The following is a 15,615-nucleotide window of genomic DNA, read 5'->3' on the forward strand; positions in this document are numbered from 1 at the left end:
CTGAGCTCCCGGATGGCTCAGTTGGTTGGAGTGCATTCTCTCAACCACAAGGTTGCTGATTCGACTCCCGCAAGGGATGGTGGGCTGTGCCCCCTGCAACTAGAAAACGGCAACTGGACCTGGAGCTGAGCTGCGCCCTCCACAACTAAGATTGAAAGGACAACAACTTGACTAGGAAAAAGTCCTGGAAGTACACACTGTTCCCCAATAAAGTCCTGTTCCCCTTCCCCAATAAAATCTTTTAAAAAAGCATTGAAAACCGGCTATGACTAACTTTAGAATTGTATGTAGGGGGGCCCAGAACTGATGGTGGTAACTAAGCACCATGCTGGGGTACCAAATACCTGTTAAAATAAATTGCAAACAAAAACCAAGCACAGATTGGAGATGAACGAATTCTTTTCTACTTAAGACAATCACCTCCAACTTGGAGACCACCAGCCCCTGCCAGTTTTCCAATGATGATGAACGATCCTCGAATCCATGTACACAGCCAGCATTGCCAATCGAATAAACAAACCACATTCTTCTCAAATACAGGGATGGCTAGTCCTCAAATGTAAATCATGGATGACATGATTAATAAAATCAAAATACATTCAAAGAAGGTATTGAATTCGTAATTAGTTTATCATCAAGTATTTTCTCAGCTAATATACAATAAGTATACAATGACTCATATAAGTTAGACCTTGAAAATTTTGGCGTTATAAAAAGTATCTTCATGCCAACAAAAGAGTTGGGAATCACCAGCCTGGGGTTCTATAATCAATTCTCCCAATAAGGTTTGATTACCTGGGTTCCAGTTGCCTCAATATGTACATAGGTAGGCTGACCTCCTTACTTCCTTCTCAGTGATAAATTCCAAAAATACATGCATGGTACTAATATTTACGAATGTGTGCAAAAATAATGGATTTTCATTTGGAGTAATAAATTTGAAGTAACAAAGGGAAACTAAACACACTAAATTCTATACACTATACAACGGCATCATTTTCAACCGTTGAGAAATCAGGGTTGGAAATCAAGTTATATAGTAACAGTAACTATATTCCTTTGCCCAGTCAGTTGGGTGATAAAAAGCAGCCTGGTTACTCTTCAATAGGAAAGGATGAGACAAAGAAACTTTTTATAAACACCTTCCACTATTTAGAAGCAATAAGGAACATTCAGTACTCCTCCTGTGGAGGAGACCCTTAATTTAATTTGTAGGGTCTCCTCCACAGGCCTACGAATCTACACAGAGTATACTCAGACATCCCCTTAGCATGGACTGCCTACAACCACTGTCGGCTGAAGGAGCGCACAGGGCTGCTTTGCGCCGATTCTCCCCCTTCCACTCTGTAAGAGCTCCATGTTCATTAGCCAAGTGGTCTGTCCTTAAAGACAACAGTAGCAAATGAAGAAGGAAGAACAAATGTGAACTCATCAGCAAATCTACGGCAGGTTGATTGCCTGGTCCTCTGTGAATTTAGGGATCTTCTTAAACTCATTTTGTTTCTTGAAGAAAAGCTGGGCCAGGATGTGGTCTGCTGTGGCCTGGAAATAATCGTCCATGTCAAGGGTTTGCAGCTGACAATGGGGAAAATAAAAATAAAAAGATGTATCAGCAGTGAACTACTCAGGTTCCTAAAAGATCTTACTGAGGCACTTACAAGACAGTGGGGTACCTGGCTGTGCAACTTTACACAGCTATGAATTCCTGTGAATGGTCACCTGTGTGTCTGGTCTTCCCTTGCCATGGGGAGCTCACCTTTTCAACTCTGAGAATAAAGAAAGTGTGACTGATGGCTAGATGGACTGGGGCGTCTGAAGCTTTTTTTAGAAGAGACCTCCATCCTACTGAGAGATAGTTTTCTTTGATGAGGGAACAGGACTCTTGTCTTTCTGTGAGCAGGGACTAATGACAAAACAGCTTCTCAGAGCACCATGTCCAAAAGCAAATGATGGAGGCCAACCTCGCTGCCAAGTAAGTGGTCCTCACATTCCACAACCAGAGACCAGCCTCTCTCTGCTGGGTTAATCTCTGCCTGTCTGGCCGGACTATCCAGTCAAGTAGGTGTGACTGAATGTCCTTGTCTACTCTCCTTACCACCGTCTTTGTCCCTCTCCCTCTCTCTTACTCTCTCTCTCTCTGACCCTATCTCTCTTTCTCAGTTGGCCTCTCTCAATTTCTGCATATGTGTGTGTGTGTGTGGGTGTGTGTGTGTGGGTGTGAGAGAGAGAGAGAGAGATTCGCCTTAGAACCTGTCTCTTGTCTATGTGTATGTGTCTGTCTCTACGTCTGTCTGTCTCTGTGCATGTATATGGTGTGTCTGTCTTTCTGTGTCTGTGTGTCTCTGTATGCATAGGCATGTGTCAGTGTCTCTCCTATGCCTCTGTCTCACAGGGTGTTATTCCCTCTGTGTGTCTCCTATTTGTGTCTCTGCGTTGTTTGTCTCCCTGTATTTGTCTGTCTTTGTAGATCTCTCTCCTCCTCTCTGTGTGTTTCTCTCTCCACATGTCTATTTCTGGGTATGTCTCTAAGCATGTCTTTTCCTCTCTGGGCATCTCTCTCTGTATCTATCTCTGTAGGTCTCTGGGCATGTATGTCTCTGGGTCTCTGTCTCTTATTCGGTGTTTCTCTCTGAGCATGTGTTTCCCACTTCCTCTCTATCTCCCCATTCTCTCTCCCTCCCTCCTTCCCTCCTTCCCTTCACACCCCTTATGCAAAATATATCTCCATAGAAACATTTCCCGTTACCTACTCTGATGGCATAGTGGGGGACTATCCCCCCTCAAGGGGATAGCAGACATTCCTGAGGGTGGAATAGAGGTTAAAAAAAAGATTGTCCTACCTAAAATTCTGATTCATTTCTTTCTTCCCTGTTGTGGACCACTCCCTTAAATTGTTCCTTTTCATTGAAAAAAAATTCTATTTCTATTCCATTTTTAGAAGATTTATATTCTTTATTTTTTGGTTTATATTTAATGGTTTTCAATTGTTATTTTTATCCTTCTTTCATACTTTATGTTTTAATTTCTTGGTATTAGCCTTTCATATCATATCATATTGATTCTTATTTATTTTATCTCCCATACTTATTTAATTCCTAAGTTTTTACCTTTGGAATACTTTTACACTTATATAAAATTCACATTGTGCTCATTTTTAAAATTCTCTTCTTAGTCTTAACTTTTCAAACTCGAACTTGCTATTTATAACCGGAGGGATTTTTTTCATTTCTTCGTTTCCTATTTATATTTTATTCGATTTAGTTTTGCACTATCATTTATTCTTACAATGGCTATGAGAATAGTGACCAAAGGGGTAGCAGTATCAGTGAGACCCACTCCAAAAGTAGGGAACACTGGACTCCTCCCTTCCCCCCAAACAAAGTCTATAGCTTTCAATTCCATCTCTTCCTCTCATAGCTCTCAGAGCTCTCCATAGACTTCATCCCAGGTCCTCCCAGGAAGGTTTGGAGACCCAGGGAAGCAGATGCTGAAATGTTCCAGTCTCTCTCAAAGAAGGTATGTATCTTTATGGGAAATGAGCACAACCAAACCACCTCTAAGGGCAGGTCCTGCTGATGGTACTGCCAAATTCATGCTGTACTCTTCCCTGGAGATCTTGTTGCATCTCACAGGAAGGACCACAGCCAAGAGAAATGTCTGTCAGTTCCTGGACTTGCCCAGTCAGACTGTTAAAATTCTGTTATAAATCTCAGAAGGGAACCTTGTCCTCAGCATTTTTAAACATCTAAATTCCACCTCATACACATCATTCCCTGTAATTATATAACCGTGAGTGAATTTTTAAAAGAAACTTATTTTTAATATCACAAATAATTCCTCTTAGTTTACAGATTAATGTATTATTCATTTTATAACCCAGATCGTCATATCAGATTTGCTTAAAATAAAGAATGATAGGAAGAAAGGCTACTCTTACACACTAACATTGTTCAGACTCTGTTATTTCACTACTCCTAAAGTTTCTTTTCATATACAAGAGTCTCTATTTTTCCCCCTCTCTCTTTGTGCCAAGTAAATTCTGGAAAAATAAACTAGGCATGCTCAGTTCAGCTCCTCCTTCTCTCTTGGGAGCTGGCGAACCTTCAAAGCGCATGTTCTGCTCCTTTAATCCATAAGGTGTACAAGGGGCTGCTTCGACATGGGGAGGCCAATCCAATTCTGGGGATTGATATTAGGAAACCCACCTGTCCACAGGTATTAGTCACGTTCTCTAATGTCCGCTTCATTAGTAATAAAAATGCTTTCGTGGATTTCTATATACTATTCTTTGGTCTTTTTTCTCAGTTAGGTCAGAATTTAGGTAATTAAGATGAAATGTGATATATCAGATTCCTTTATAACAACATGAAAGATTATTTGATTCTCCTCCTATTCACACATTGGTTCTGCCAGTTCCTTCATTTATCCATTCATTCAACACACATTAACTGAGAGCTCCCTGTGGTCCAGACACATTGCTCAGCAGCGTATTCTGCACATCACTGGCACTCAGCAATCTCTTTTAAGCGAGCTTATTCTCACCTGGTCCCCAGTGCTGAAGGCAAGAAGTAAAAGCAAATCCTCATCACATGCGCTCTTAATGTAATGCTGGTTTCCAATGGGGAAAAACATAACGTCTCCAACGTGAATGTCAAACTCGATGGTACCCTGAGTATTAATAATACCCACCTAAGGAGGGAAAACAATCCTGAAGTTAAGCAAATAAAATCAAATATTCGTTAAGGATAAGTATGACTAGTGAAGAACAGATGAATAAGAGCACATGGTTATAAAGGGACTTCTTAGTGAGGGCAAATAGCAGAAGATAGAGACCATCCTTCACATAAAATCTCCTGCTTCTGAGACAAGGTCCCACAAAAATCAAAAGATACTCTATTTAAGTAAATGTTCCCCAAAATGCCATTAGCGAGTTCAATACTGCAGAACCTCATGCAAAAAAGAGCCTCAATCACCGTGTTCTAATTAAGGGTTATAAATTACCCTTCGGTAATTACCTAATTAGGCAAAGGATTTAAATTTCGGTGTTTTACTCTTCCCATGCCCTCCTTTCTACTTGTTTGGGAAAATTCCGCCTTCTACGAAAGCAACATCCTAACAGTCTTCCTTAAAAGGGTTAGAGACTAAATTACACACATGTGAGTACACAAGCACACCAAAAATAAAATCTGATCCTTGAAATATAATTTGTGAAAAATTACAGTGCCCTTTTCCAATTTATTACAAAGCCTTCACCTCAAAAAGCATAAAACTTTTGCTAGGGATGACATAATAGATGAGTTTCAGTCTGGTTTGGCTCTTTCTGTCAAGATTGAGACCTGTACCGGCTAGAGAAGCCTATTTTACCCATGTATACCAGTATAGATTTCCCCAGGGAGCCCTCGGAAAGTCCAGAACCACTGTCAAATCACTATGGTAACATGCTACTCAGTTTGGCTTTTATTATGGTAATGATATAATTGGTCATCCAAACCAGGACTCAAGAGTCAAAAGGGGTGCTGTTAATAATTTCCCCAAGATGGCAAGCATGCATCAGGAGGACTCTGGGTATATGGCGATATACGGCTACTCTACTGATGCTTGACACTTCCCCACCCACCCCAGCCCAACTCACAGTGCACTGAGAGGCAAACAGTGATTTCACATTCTCCAAAGGGCAGTGCATTAAACCCTTGCATTACTTGAGAATGCAAAACTCTGCAAACGTAAGCAGGTGTTCCAAACCCTTCACCATAAGTGATAACTCTTCATCACTGCTGAGGTTCTTAGCCTCCTTGTATGCTGAGATCAAACTTGGAAGCTATCTAGCAGAGCCTGCCTGGTATCCTCTGGAAACTGTCCAGAAAGCCATTAGCATCGAGTCTTTTTATGTGACCAACAACTGAACTAAAATAAACAAATACCTCCCATTTGCTTCTTTCTGCAGTAGAAAGAAAAGTTCACAGAAAAATTACCTTTGCACATCCACTTATTACATATCCCATTTCATTTGCATTAAAATGGAAATGTGGCTGTCGTAATCCATTGTTGTAAATTCTGACTGTACTCAAAGCGAGGGTATTTTGATGCTTGAAAAAGAAAAATGAAATCTAATTAGTTAGCCAACATCCTACTCAGCAACTTAACAATTCATTTAATCATAACTAATACTTATGCAGCCCTCACTAAGACATGCAATATTTATGTCCTTTCCATTTATTGTGTCACTTTTTCCTTATAATAGTCTTAAAAGGTTGGTAGTATTCTTCCCATTTTACAGGTGATGAAATGAAAATCTAGGTTGGTTGAGTAATTTACCAAGGTTCACACGGTGGCAGAACTGGGATTTGAATCAGGGAATTTGACACCATAGCTGTGCTCATAGTCATGCAATACAGCATTTAAAACAAATGAAAAGAGAAATCTTACAAGCAGCCAGTCTTTTCATTAATGTAACTATCCACACCAAGAAATTAAGTTCCCAAATCCCCATTGAGGCCTCAATTAAGAGTTTACATTAATCAAATCAACCAATGTTCAACTAGATCTTTCCTTTTCTCTTTGTCCAAAAGAAGGCTGAATCTGATCAAAATCTCATATTTCATCCACCTTAATAATCACCAAAACATTTTTTTCTCAATTACCTGATTCAAGAATTCACTAAAAATTTTTTCATTGTTGCTCAGTTCACTTCCATTTTTCCAATATTGTGCCAGTTGTATTATTCCTCCTGGAAATCGATATTCTTTTGAACCTGGGTTAGATGAAGTTTAAAAACCAAAGTAAGATAAAATACTTCAAAATTGTACTACAAAAGGAGAGTCTAATGTAGTCCTAGTAAAGGACATTGCTCTTCTACAGTCATGAAAAGCTTATGCGGTAGGAACAGTGAACACCAGATCCTATGTGCCCCCAAGATATTGAGAAGATGGTCAGATACTACCCTATCTTCCAAGCTCTCCTGAAATTTCTAACATAAAGTGACCTCTTTAAGATAGACTATTTAATTCAGGGGACCATGCTAGAAAACTTGAGAGTAATCCTAAATACTGTCATCCCTACTTTGTTAAATTCTCTTTGCTTCGTAACAGTTCTCTCCTTCTTACAAATGTCATAGTACAGGCCACCATCATCCCCTATCTGAGGGGCTGTGAGAGCCCCCACTCATATCCCTGCTTCTCATCTGACCCCTTCCAATCCATTCTCCACAATTCAGCAGGATTGGTCATCACTTCAAAAAACAAAACTAACACAAACTCAGAAAAATATCTGTACCCCCATGTTCATTGCAACATTATTTACAATAGCTAAGATATAGAAACATATCTTAGTGTCCACTGACAGATGAATGGACAAAGGAAATGATCCAATGGAGCACTATTCAGCCATAAAAAAGAATGAAATCTTATCAGTTGTGACAACATGGATGAACCTTGAAGGCATTATGCTAAGTGAAATGAGTCAGACAGAGAAAGACAAATAGTGCATGATCTCATTTAAATGTGGAATCTAAAAAAAAAGAAAAGCAGAAAAGCTCATAGACTGAGAACAGATTGGTGTGGTTGGCAGAGGTCGGGGGTATATGGGTGAAGAGAGGCAAAAGATACAAACTTCCAATTATAAAATAAATAAGCCATAGGGATGTAATGTACAGCATGGTGACTATCGTTAATTCGTTAATAATACTGTATTGCATATTTGAAAGTTGCTAAGAGAGTAGATCTTAAAAGTTCTCATTATAGGAAAAATAAGTTCCGTATGTATGGTGACAATGTTAACTTATTGCAGTAATCATTTCACAATATATATAAATATTGAAGGTTATGTTGTGCACCTGAAACTCACATAATGTATGTCAATTATATCTCAAACAAATAATAAATAAATGCCTCATGTGTCATTTTTCTATTTAAGACCCCTTAGTTGCTCCTCTTTTCCATCAAGATAAAGTATAAACTCATTCACATAAAACCAGCACGATTGGACTCCTCCTCTCCCATCAGCCTCTTCTCCTACAATCCCCTCCCCCAGACCTAACACACACCCTCACATTTTAAAATCTTTTGCCATATTCTCTTTTGTTTCCCAGTCTTTTCTCAACATTTCCTACTCTGTTGAGAACTGTATTTTTTAAACTTCTCTGGACCCACCATAAAAAAAAAAACAAAAAAACAACTACCTTACATCTTAATCTAGTACAGCTATATAATATCATATATAAATAGTTAACTAACTAAAAAGGCTTCACAAAATAACATACTATACCTTTAAGGTCATAAAAGTATCTCCACACAAGGCTGTCTGGAGACTGTGTGTAACTAGCATTCATAACCAGTTCTGCCAAGTTGGGGGGAAGGTTGACCCCCTGATCCTCTTTTTGCTTATGGAATGTTCTAATGAAATTAACTCCACCTTCAGGCTGAAACACATGAGAAACCACATCAGATATTTGTGAGACAGTCTACAGATTTTAGCAATAGAAGGACGGGTAGCTGAGGATAGGGTAGGGTCAGCACCAGTGTGGTTTTCAGTGGCCCAGTCAAAGGAGCTGGCCTCGATTAGCCTAAGACTTGTGATAATTATGAAAATCCTCCAAGTTTTCAATGAATTTTGGTTTTAAATGTGTTGGTGTTTTATAGTCAATAAAAACTCCTACAAAAACATGCATTGGTTCCCATGTTTACAGAGGTTCTCCCTAATGACTCAATTCTTCTGTTTCTCCCGATAACATTAGATCAGGATCTGCTGCTAACTAGATCTCAGTACCTTACTAGACAGATTTCTAAATTGACCATGGAGCCCCTTCCCATAGCCAATGATGGACCATCACCAATTCATCTGATCCCCCACTTGTATCGTCAGCATCCACATCTGACCCTCTGCACCCAGTGTTATCAGCAATCCCTCTAATGATAACATTAATATTTAAACAGACCAAAAGTAGCTGTTGTTCAGGAAACCTGTAGGATTCTCTGCATCAGAGTACGATAGCTCAATTACATTATTTGTAGCAAATTTCTCCCTGTACTAGCTTATGGCTTTTCAGACATTTAAGTTATAGCAATTTGTATTAACTATATCATAACCTTTCCACCAAATTCATTATAGTTTCCTATAGAAGTCCTTCATAAAGGAAAATACAGAGCAAACGATTACAACAAGTTTTATATCTCTAGTAGGAACACAAGGTTTGTTTTTGAGTCCATTCTCCAGCTGTTACCCTATTGGCTGATGTCCTAGAAACACAAATACTCAAGCTCTCTTTGTACCTCTGTAATGCACAGCCCCATGGTGGGATTCACTTTTCAGTACAGACCTTGAGAGACCTGGAAGCGATGTCCTCAGGTGTAGAAAAAAATACATCATCAAGATCCAGCGTCTGAAGTTCATCATGTGTGGAAAAGAAGAGCAAGAAAAAGCAGTCTTCGGTCCCCACATTCTTTATCCAGTGCAGTGTATTCTTCGGGAAGAAGATCACTTGGCCCGCTGTAACATTGTACGTGGTAACTACATGACCATCATCAACCACCCCAATCCATGCTGTCCCCTGAAACATAAACAGAAAAGCACATCCAACATCACTTTACGGCAATGTTTCTCAACCTTTTGTTCATTACCTCCCTCCTAAGGTACCATTTTAGTCCTTTTTTCTATTAAATTTCAATACTACAGATGTACTGTGGATCTGTACACTCTATACACATACTGTTTGTGTACTCTACATATATCTACGCTTTATACATAAAAAGAATAAGTTATTTTGCCCCCCAAGAACCAGTTTTTGCCCCCTTAAAAAGACTGCAGGCACATTGTGTCTATTTATATGTGGTTGCATAGACACGTTTTGTGTGTATGCACACAGATGCATATTTATTTTCCAGATAAGAAAAAGTCTGCATACAATTTAAATAATAATAGCACTTAGTGCTTTTACGGTGTGTCCAGGTATTCTTCTAAGTATTTTATCTGATTTACTCAATTATTCCTTGCATCAATCCTATTACTATTGTCATTTTGCAGATGAGGAAACTAAGTCCGGACACAATACATAATTTCCCAAGGTGACTCATCTCATCAGTGGCAAAGCTGGGATTTGGACCTAAGCAGTCCAGCTCCAAAGTCTACACTTTTTTTAAATTGTGGTAAGAACACTTAAAATGAGATCTACCCACTTAACAAAGGTTTAGGTGTACAATACAGTATTATTAGTCAGAGACACAATGTTATATAACAGATCTCTAAAACTTAATTATCTAGTCAAATTACCTAGTTAAAATTATTTAATCAAGTTATCTAGAAACAGGAAGTAGAACGGTGGTTGCCAGAGACTGGGGGGAAGTCTATGCTTTTAATTCATACTGCATCATACTTTGATTCTGCTGACTACAGAATTGTATCCTTTCTCTCACTTTCTAATCTGTTCCTTAGTATTACCCTGTGAGGTAGGTAGAGCAAGTACCGTTATTTCTGTTTTACCAGAGACTCATGGTCATATAGCAGAAACATCCACAAGGGTGGATGAAAAAGAAGTCTTCGTTCTGTCCACACAGACAACACATATCACTTGGATCCAAATGGGTATTACAGCTGCAGGGGAAAGGTAAACCTCTAAAGAGCTCTCTCCAAGTCCACATGCAAGGAACAGCAGAAATAAATATGCATCTGTTCATATCAGGGCATCAACTGCTCCAGACACAGAGCAGAGACAGCGTAGTGGCCAATAGGACACTCACTGCAGGGCCACACACGCTGCCCTGCTCCTCTCAGGGACACTCTTTCCAAAGCTTTGGTGAAGATACTCAGAAGCAAAGGCAATCCCCACGGGTGACGTACTGTGGAGGGACTTCCTTCACATCCCATTGTTTGATTCCCTAGCCTGATTGTGAGAGTGAGTGATCCCACAATTTTCCCGGGATCTAAAGAATATTCTCACCCACATTATTTTTTTAGAGTTAAATTATTTTATATGATTTTAATTAAGATGTAATTGACATACAATGTTATATTAGTTTCAGGTGTACAACATAAAGATTCAGTATTTGTATCTATTGTGAAATGATCACATCCATCACCACACATAATTATAATTTTTTTGTATGATGAGAACCTTTAAGATCTACTCTCTTTCTTTCTTTGCTGTTGTTGCATATTTTTCTTTTTACATTTTTTTCTCTTTTAGTTGTTTTTTTCTTCTGTAGTCACTTGCAAATAAACCATACAGTATTATTAACTACAGTCACTGTGTAGATTCCATCTCCTTGACCTGTTTATTTTATAACTGGAAGGCTGTACCTTTTGACCACCTTCTAGCCCACATGTAAAAGCTCAGAGCATTAAACTCTCTCTGGACTTCCAGAACAGCCTACCCAAGCTGAGCTGGATCCCAGGCCTGTTACCTACTGCAACATGCTCCAGACTAATTTCCTGGCTTCCTGTTTGTGTTTTAGGGGGCCCCCTCCAGGAAAGACCATTTAACTGTCTTTCTTCCTGCCTATCACTCTGCCACTTCTCAACCAGGGCCATGGAAACTAACCTTTGGAAGATTATCCTGTTACCTATTTTACACATGTGGAAAAAGACAAGAAGTCAAAACACATGGACTTTGTCTAAGTATAGCCAACAACTACAGTTTATCTTCAGAAAAGTCACTTCATCTTTCTGAGACTATTCTCTCACAAAAAATAAGCAAAATTTGGTCTCATATAGATGAAACTCTAACCTCTCTTCTGATTGTACATTCTAAAATTGAATGAATTGTCAAGAATTAAAAAAAAAAGGAGTTTTATTAACAACAGAAATGTGTCACATAAAATTGGCTGGTCTAGTAACAAGATCACTCTGGTAAGACCCACTCTGAAAGCTCTGTGAGAGCTTAGTCACTACTGGTTCTCCAGTCTGAAATACAGAAGGCAACCAAGAAACACCTTTCGGAATTAATGACTTATTTGAAATTCAAGTAAGTACTTTTATTTCACCTCCAGCTCTATTTCACTTGACTTCCAGAAAATTCTGAAAGGTCTGAACCACAAAAGGGCATCTAATTGGCCTGACCTTCAGGACTCCCAGCTGAACATCTGCAACCTCGTTTGTTATTCCAGTCTCTGCTTTTCTCCTTAGAGGGAAGCTGCCATCTCTTTGATCACTAGATCAGAGCCACCGGCTTTAGCTTTGGCTCCAAGTGTGAAACAGTGATCTTATTTCAACAATACTATACGAAAATGATTTCATACTGAAGAAAGTTCAAAGTGCCAAGAATAACTAAAACAAACAGGTTAATGCTTCAAGGCACTGCTAACTAATCTACCTAAATACATAGCCAAAGCCTGGATATTGTACATCACCTAAGTAGGTTTTGCAACAACTAAAATAATAGCCTGAGGATACACCAACATTAATGCTTAAGTGCAGCGTGGGAAACTCGTTATACCTGTACAAGATAGCCGTGCTCGTTAGCATTGAAGTGCCAATGAGGGGCCCGGAGGCCATTGCTTTTTATTCTCAGGGTTCCCAGAGTCATCTGTGATCTCTGACTGTTCAAACTGCTCCCGAAGGCCTCTTCTTCAATGCTGAGATAGTCTTTGACATTGTTCCTGTACCGGGCCCATTGGATTGCACCACCAGAGAACTCAAACACCTGAAAAGTCGTAAGCAAGCAACCGTCACCATAGAGACAATCTCCTGAGGACAAAGAGGCCACCACGGCCTATAGAGTAAGAGGAAGGCAACACAGAAAAGGCAATGGTAGTGAAGTGAATAATAGTTCCAAAAAGGAAAAAGAAGAACAGGTCTGCAAGACTCCAGGAATGACAATAGTAGCACAAGCAATGCTATCAGTCTAGTCCCTGTTAGACATAAAAAAGAATGCCTGTCTTAACAAGAGAATAGAGGGTTTTCCATTTGCCCACTTGCAATTCTCCCCTCCAGCCAGACACAGAACTATCTACTAAAGAAAATTTCTGCCTGGGGCCAATATCAACCCAACTTTCCCTCTTCTCTATCCCTTCCTTCCCTTCCTCATCCAGGTAGCCCACAGCTGGTTCCTTCTAATGAAAAGAGAACAAAGCTTAGTAAAAAAAAAAAAAAACACAGTGGAAACTTTGTTTTGAAATTGCCACTTAGAATAGATGATTCCTAATATGCCTGAGTCATACCTTGGATTTAGGTAAATGATTAAGAAACTGGAATTTTGGATCAACATCTTTTTGCAGCATCGGAATTGTAGTTGCTTGCAGTTTGGGTTCTAAATGGGGCTGAGAGTTGTTGATATAAACCAGGGAGAGAATCAGTACCCCGACTGCTGTGGTAACAGTGCAGGCCAAGAGACACACCAGGAAAATACTCATCAGTGACCACGGCCTCTTCTTTTCCTAGGAGAAATTGTGAAGTCATAATTCTCTACTCTTCATGCATTAACAATATTGCCTTCTTTTTCAGTTTGGTTTATTTTCTCTTTGATTTAAAAAAAATGATGCATGTGTAGGAAAAACACACTCAGTAAAATAGTACATGCATAAATACGAGTGTAAATAAATACACACACACACCCATATGCTTTGCTGATATCCAAATAAACAAGGATTAAAATAAACATATGAGGAACTGGGGCACATAACAAGTTAGCAGAAAATGAAGTAGCTAGTTAAGTATGTACATAAAATGCATTCCAATTCAGTCAGTTAGCCCCATTTACCAGTTTCTTCCCCTGAAAATTAAAGCGGTTATAAAGAGCATTTTCTAAGAACTTTTTTGTTCCAGAATGTACATATCCACTTACATGCACAGGTACATGCATGGAAATAAGTAGCATGCTATATACAACTGAATGGACAGGTTTCAGTCTCTCTTCCTCCCTCCTTCATTTAAATGCTTCATTAAACTACCCTCCCTCCATATGAGCGACTAACCCATCTACCAAGTCTGAGCACAATATTTCCATGTATTTCTATGTTACTGTTTCCTGGTTTCATATCACAAACATATGCTAAAAACAACAGCGTTATTGCTGTGAGTTTCCATCCACATTATTGAAAGCGGCCTAAACAATACACACCCTAATCTTTGGACCAATTTGCCCTCAATCCTCTGACCATTAAAAGGACATCAATAAGCACTGATGTCAAAGTCTCTTGTTCCACTGCCCTCTGAGTTCCTGGCTTTCCTCTCTGAGAAGGCATATCTTGGACCACTAATGACTGTAACATAAATATTCTTAGGACTTTCACATTCTTAAATGGCATACATTGTATAGCATAATTACTTATCAACATATTCCGTTTAACATTGTACAGGGATAGTATATAAAACAATAACTCATTAATACTATGACTTACACTTTAATAGAGAGTTGGGCCATGAAAGAGCTGAAAGAGGTGTGAGTTAAGATCTTAGGAGCAAGAAGGCAAATCAGTAAATATTTAGAGCAAGAGATGCGACCTTGCTGAAAGAGGGTCACTTGGGGAAGGCTGGTCTAAGAGCGATTCTCTCCTGAGCTCTGCATAAGGGTTTTGGGGGGAATGCATCTCAAGATGTAAACCCCCACCTTACCATTCTGAAAATGGTGTTCGTCTTCCCCACAGGTGAAATATTCTGTGTTGCACCTTCATGCATTTCAAATGCTGCGTTGTCCATTGGCAAAAAGGGGAAAGCAATTCACCGAAAAAGAAAAATGGAGAAATGTAGCTTTAGCAAATGAGATGACCCCTGAGAGGAAAAAAATGAAAAGTCTTAAGTGAGGGAGCACTTATATAGGGCTGGAAGTTAAGGAAATAAGGAAGCTGTCTCTTAAATTATAATCTTGGTTCAAAAAAAAAAAAAAAAACCCCTAGAAATAATTGCCAAATCAGAGGCCAATAAAACATTTCCTGTAGTCCCCGATTTGGCTCCCTGATGACGCATCCACAGATAATAATAGTAACAGCTACTATTTATTTCTGTCTCTCACTTATGCTCCAGACACTGTGCTAAGTGCCACACATACATTATATGACTGAATTCTTATAGTGATCCTAGGTACTATGATTATTCCCATTGGTAGATGAGGAGACTGAAGATGGAGAGGTAAGGGAATTGTCCCAAATCACACAGCTAGGTTTAATGTCAGAGCAAAGCACCCTTTATCCAAAGATTCTTCTGTGACACTGGTTCTCAGCGGAGTTTCAGGGTGTGTGCTTAGTCAAGTATAGTCCTTTTTTACATAAATCAGTCCTGCCTCTAAATAATGTGTCTGATCTTCCTATGTGGTTTAACGAATACGTTTGTTACCTGAAAGTTAAATATTTATTTAAAATTCATTTGCATCAGATTTCCTGGTAATGGGTCATGGCCTGAGTAATCTCTAAACTACTACTATAAATCCACAGTCGTCCATCCGTCTTTCCTTTCTATCTTTCCACTTTTATTCCTTCAATATTCATTCAGCCTGGCTACTATTCCAGGCTCTAGGCCACTTCTGTACAACATCAAGAGGACTTTCCATGGCTCATAATCTAGTAGGAGAAACAGAAAGTATCTAAAAAAAGTGCTGTGCTATGATAGATGTTCAAGGACCTGAGGAGATAGAGACGGGAGTGATTGTCTGAGATGGGAAGACAAAGCAAGGCTTCTCTGGAGTTACAATTT

At 39.2% G+C, this 15,615-nt stretch overlaps 1 protein-coding gene across 1 annotated transcript; it reads right to left on the reverse strand.

Moving 5' to 3' along the window:
* Positions 1 to 1,440: 1,440 nt before the first annotated feature.
* Positions 1,441 to 14,625, reverse strand: LOC308509904 (oxalate decarboxylase OxdC-like; the record flags this gene model as incomplete). The annotated part of the gene is made up of 9 exons (XM_081078443.1): positions 1,441 to 1,575; positions 4,543 to 4,689; positions 5,973 to 6,086; positions 6,642 to 6,751; positions 8,263 to 8,416; positions 9,314 to 9,544; positions 12,425 to 12,631; positions 13,149 to 13,364; positions 14,542 to 14,625. The coding sequence occupies 9 exons, from the start codon at positions 14,623 to 14,625 to the stop codon at positions 1,441 to 1,443; spliced, it is 1,398 nt and encodes a 465-aa protein (XP_080934569.1).
* Between the last annotated feature and the right edge of the window lie 990 nt (positions 14,626 to 15,615).

Source organism: Rhinolophus hipposideros (genome assembly GCF_964194185.1).
Source record: "Rhinolophus hipposideros genome assembly, chromosome: 17".
Classification (NCBI taxonomy): domain Eukaryota; kingdom Metazoa; phylum Chordata; class Mammalia; order Chiroptera; family Rhinolophidae; genus Rhinolophus; species Rhinolophus hipposideros.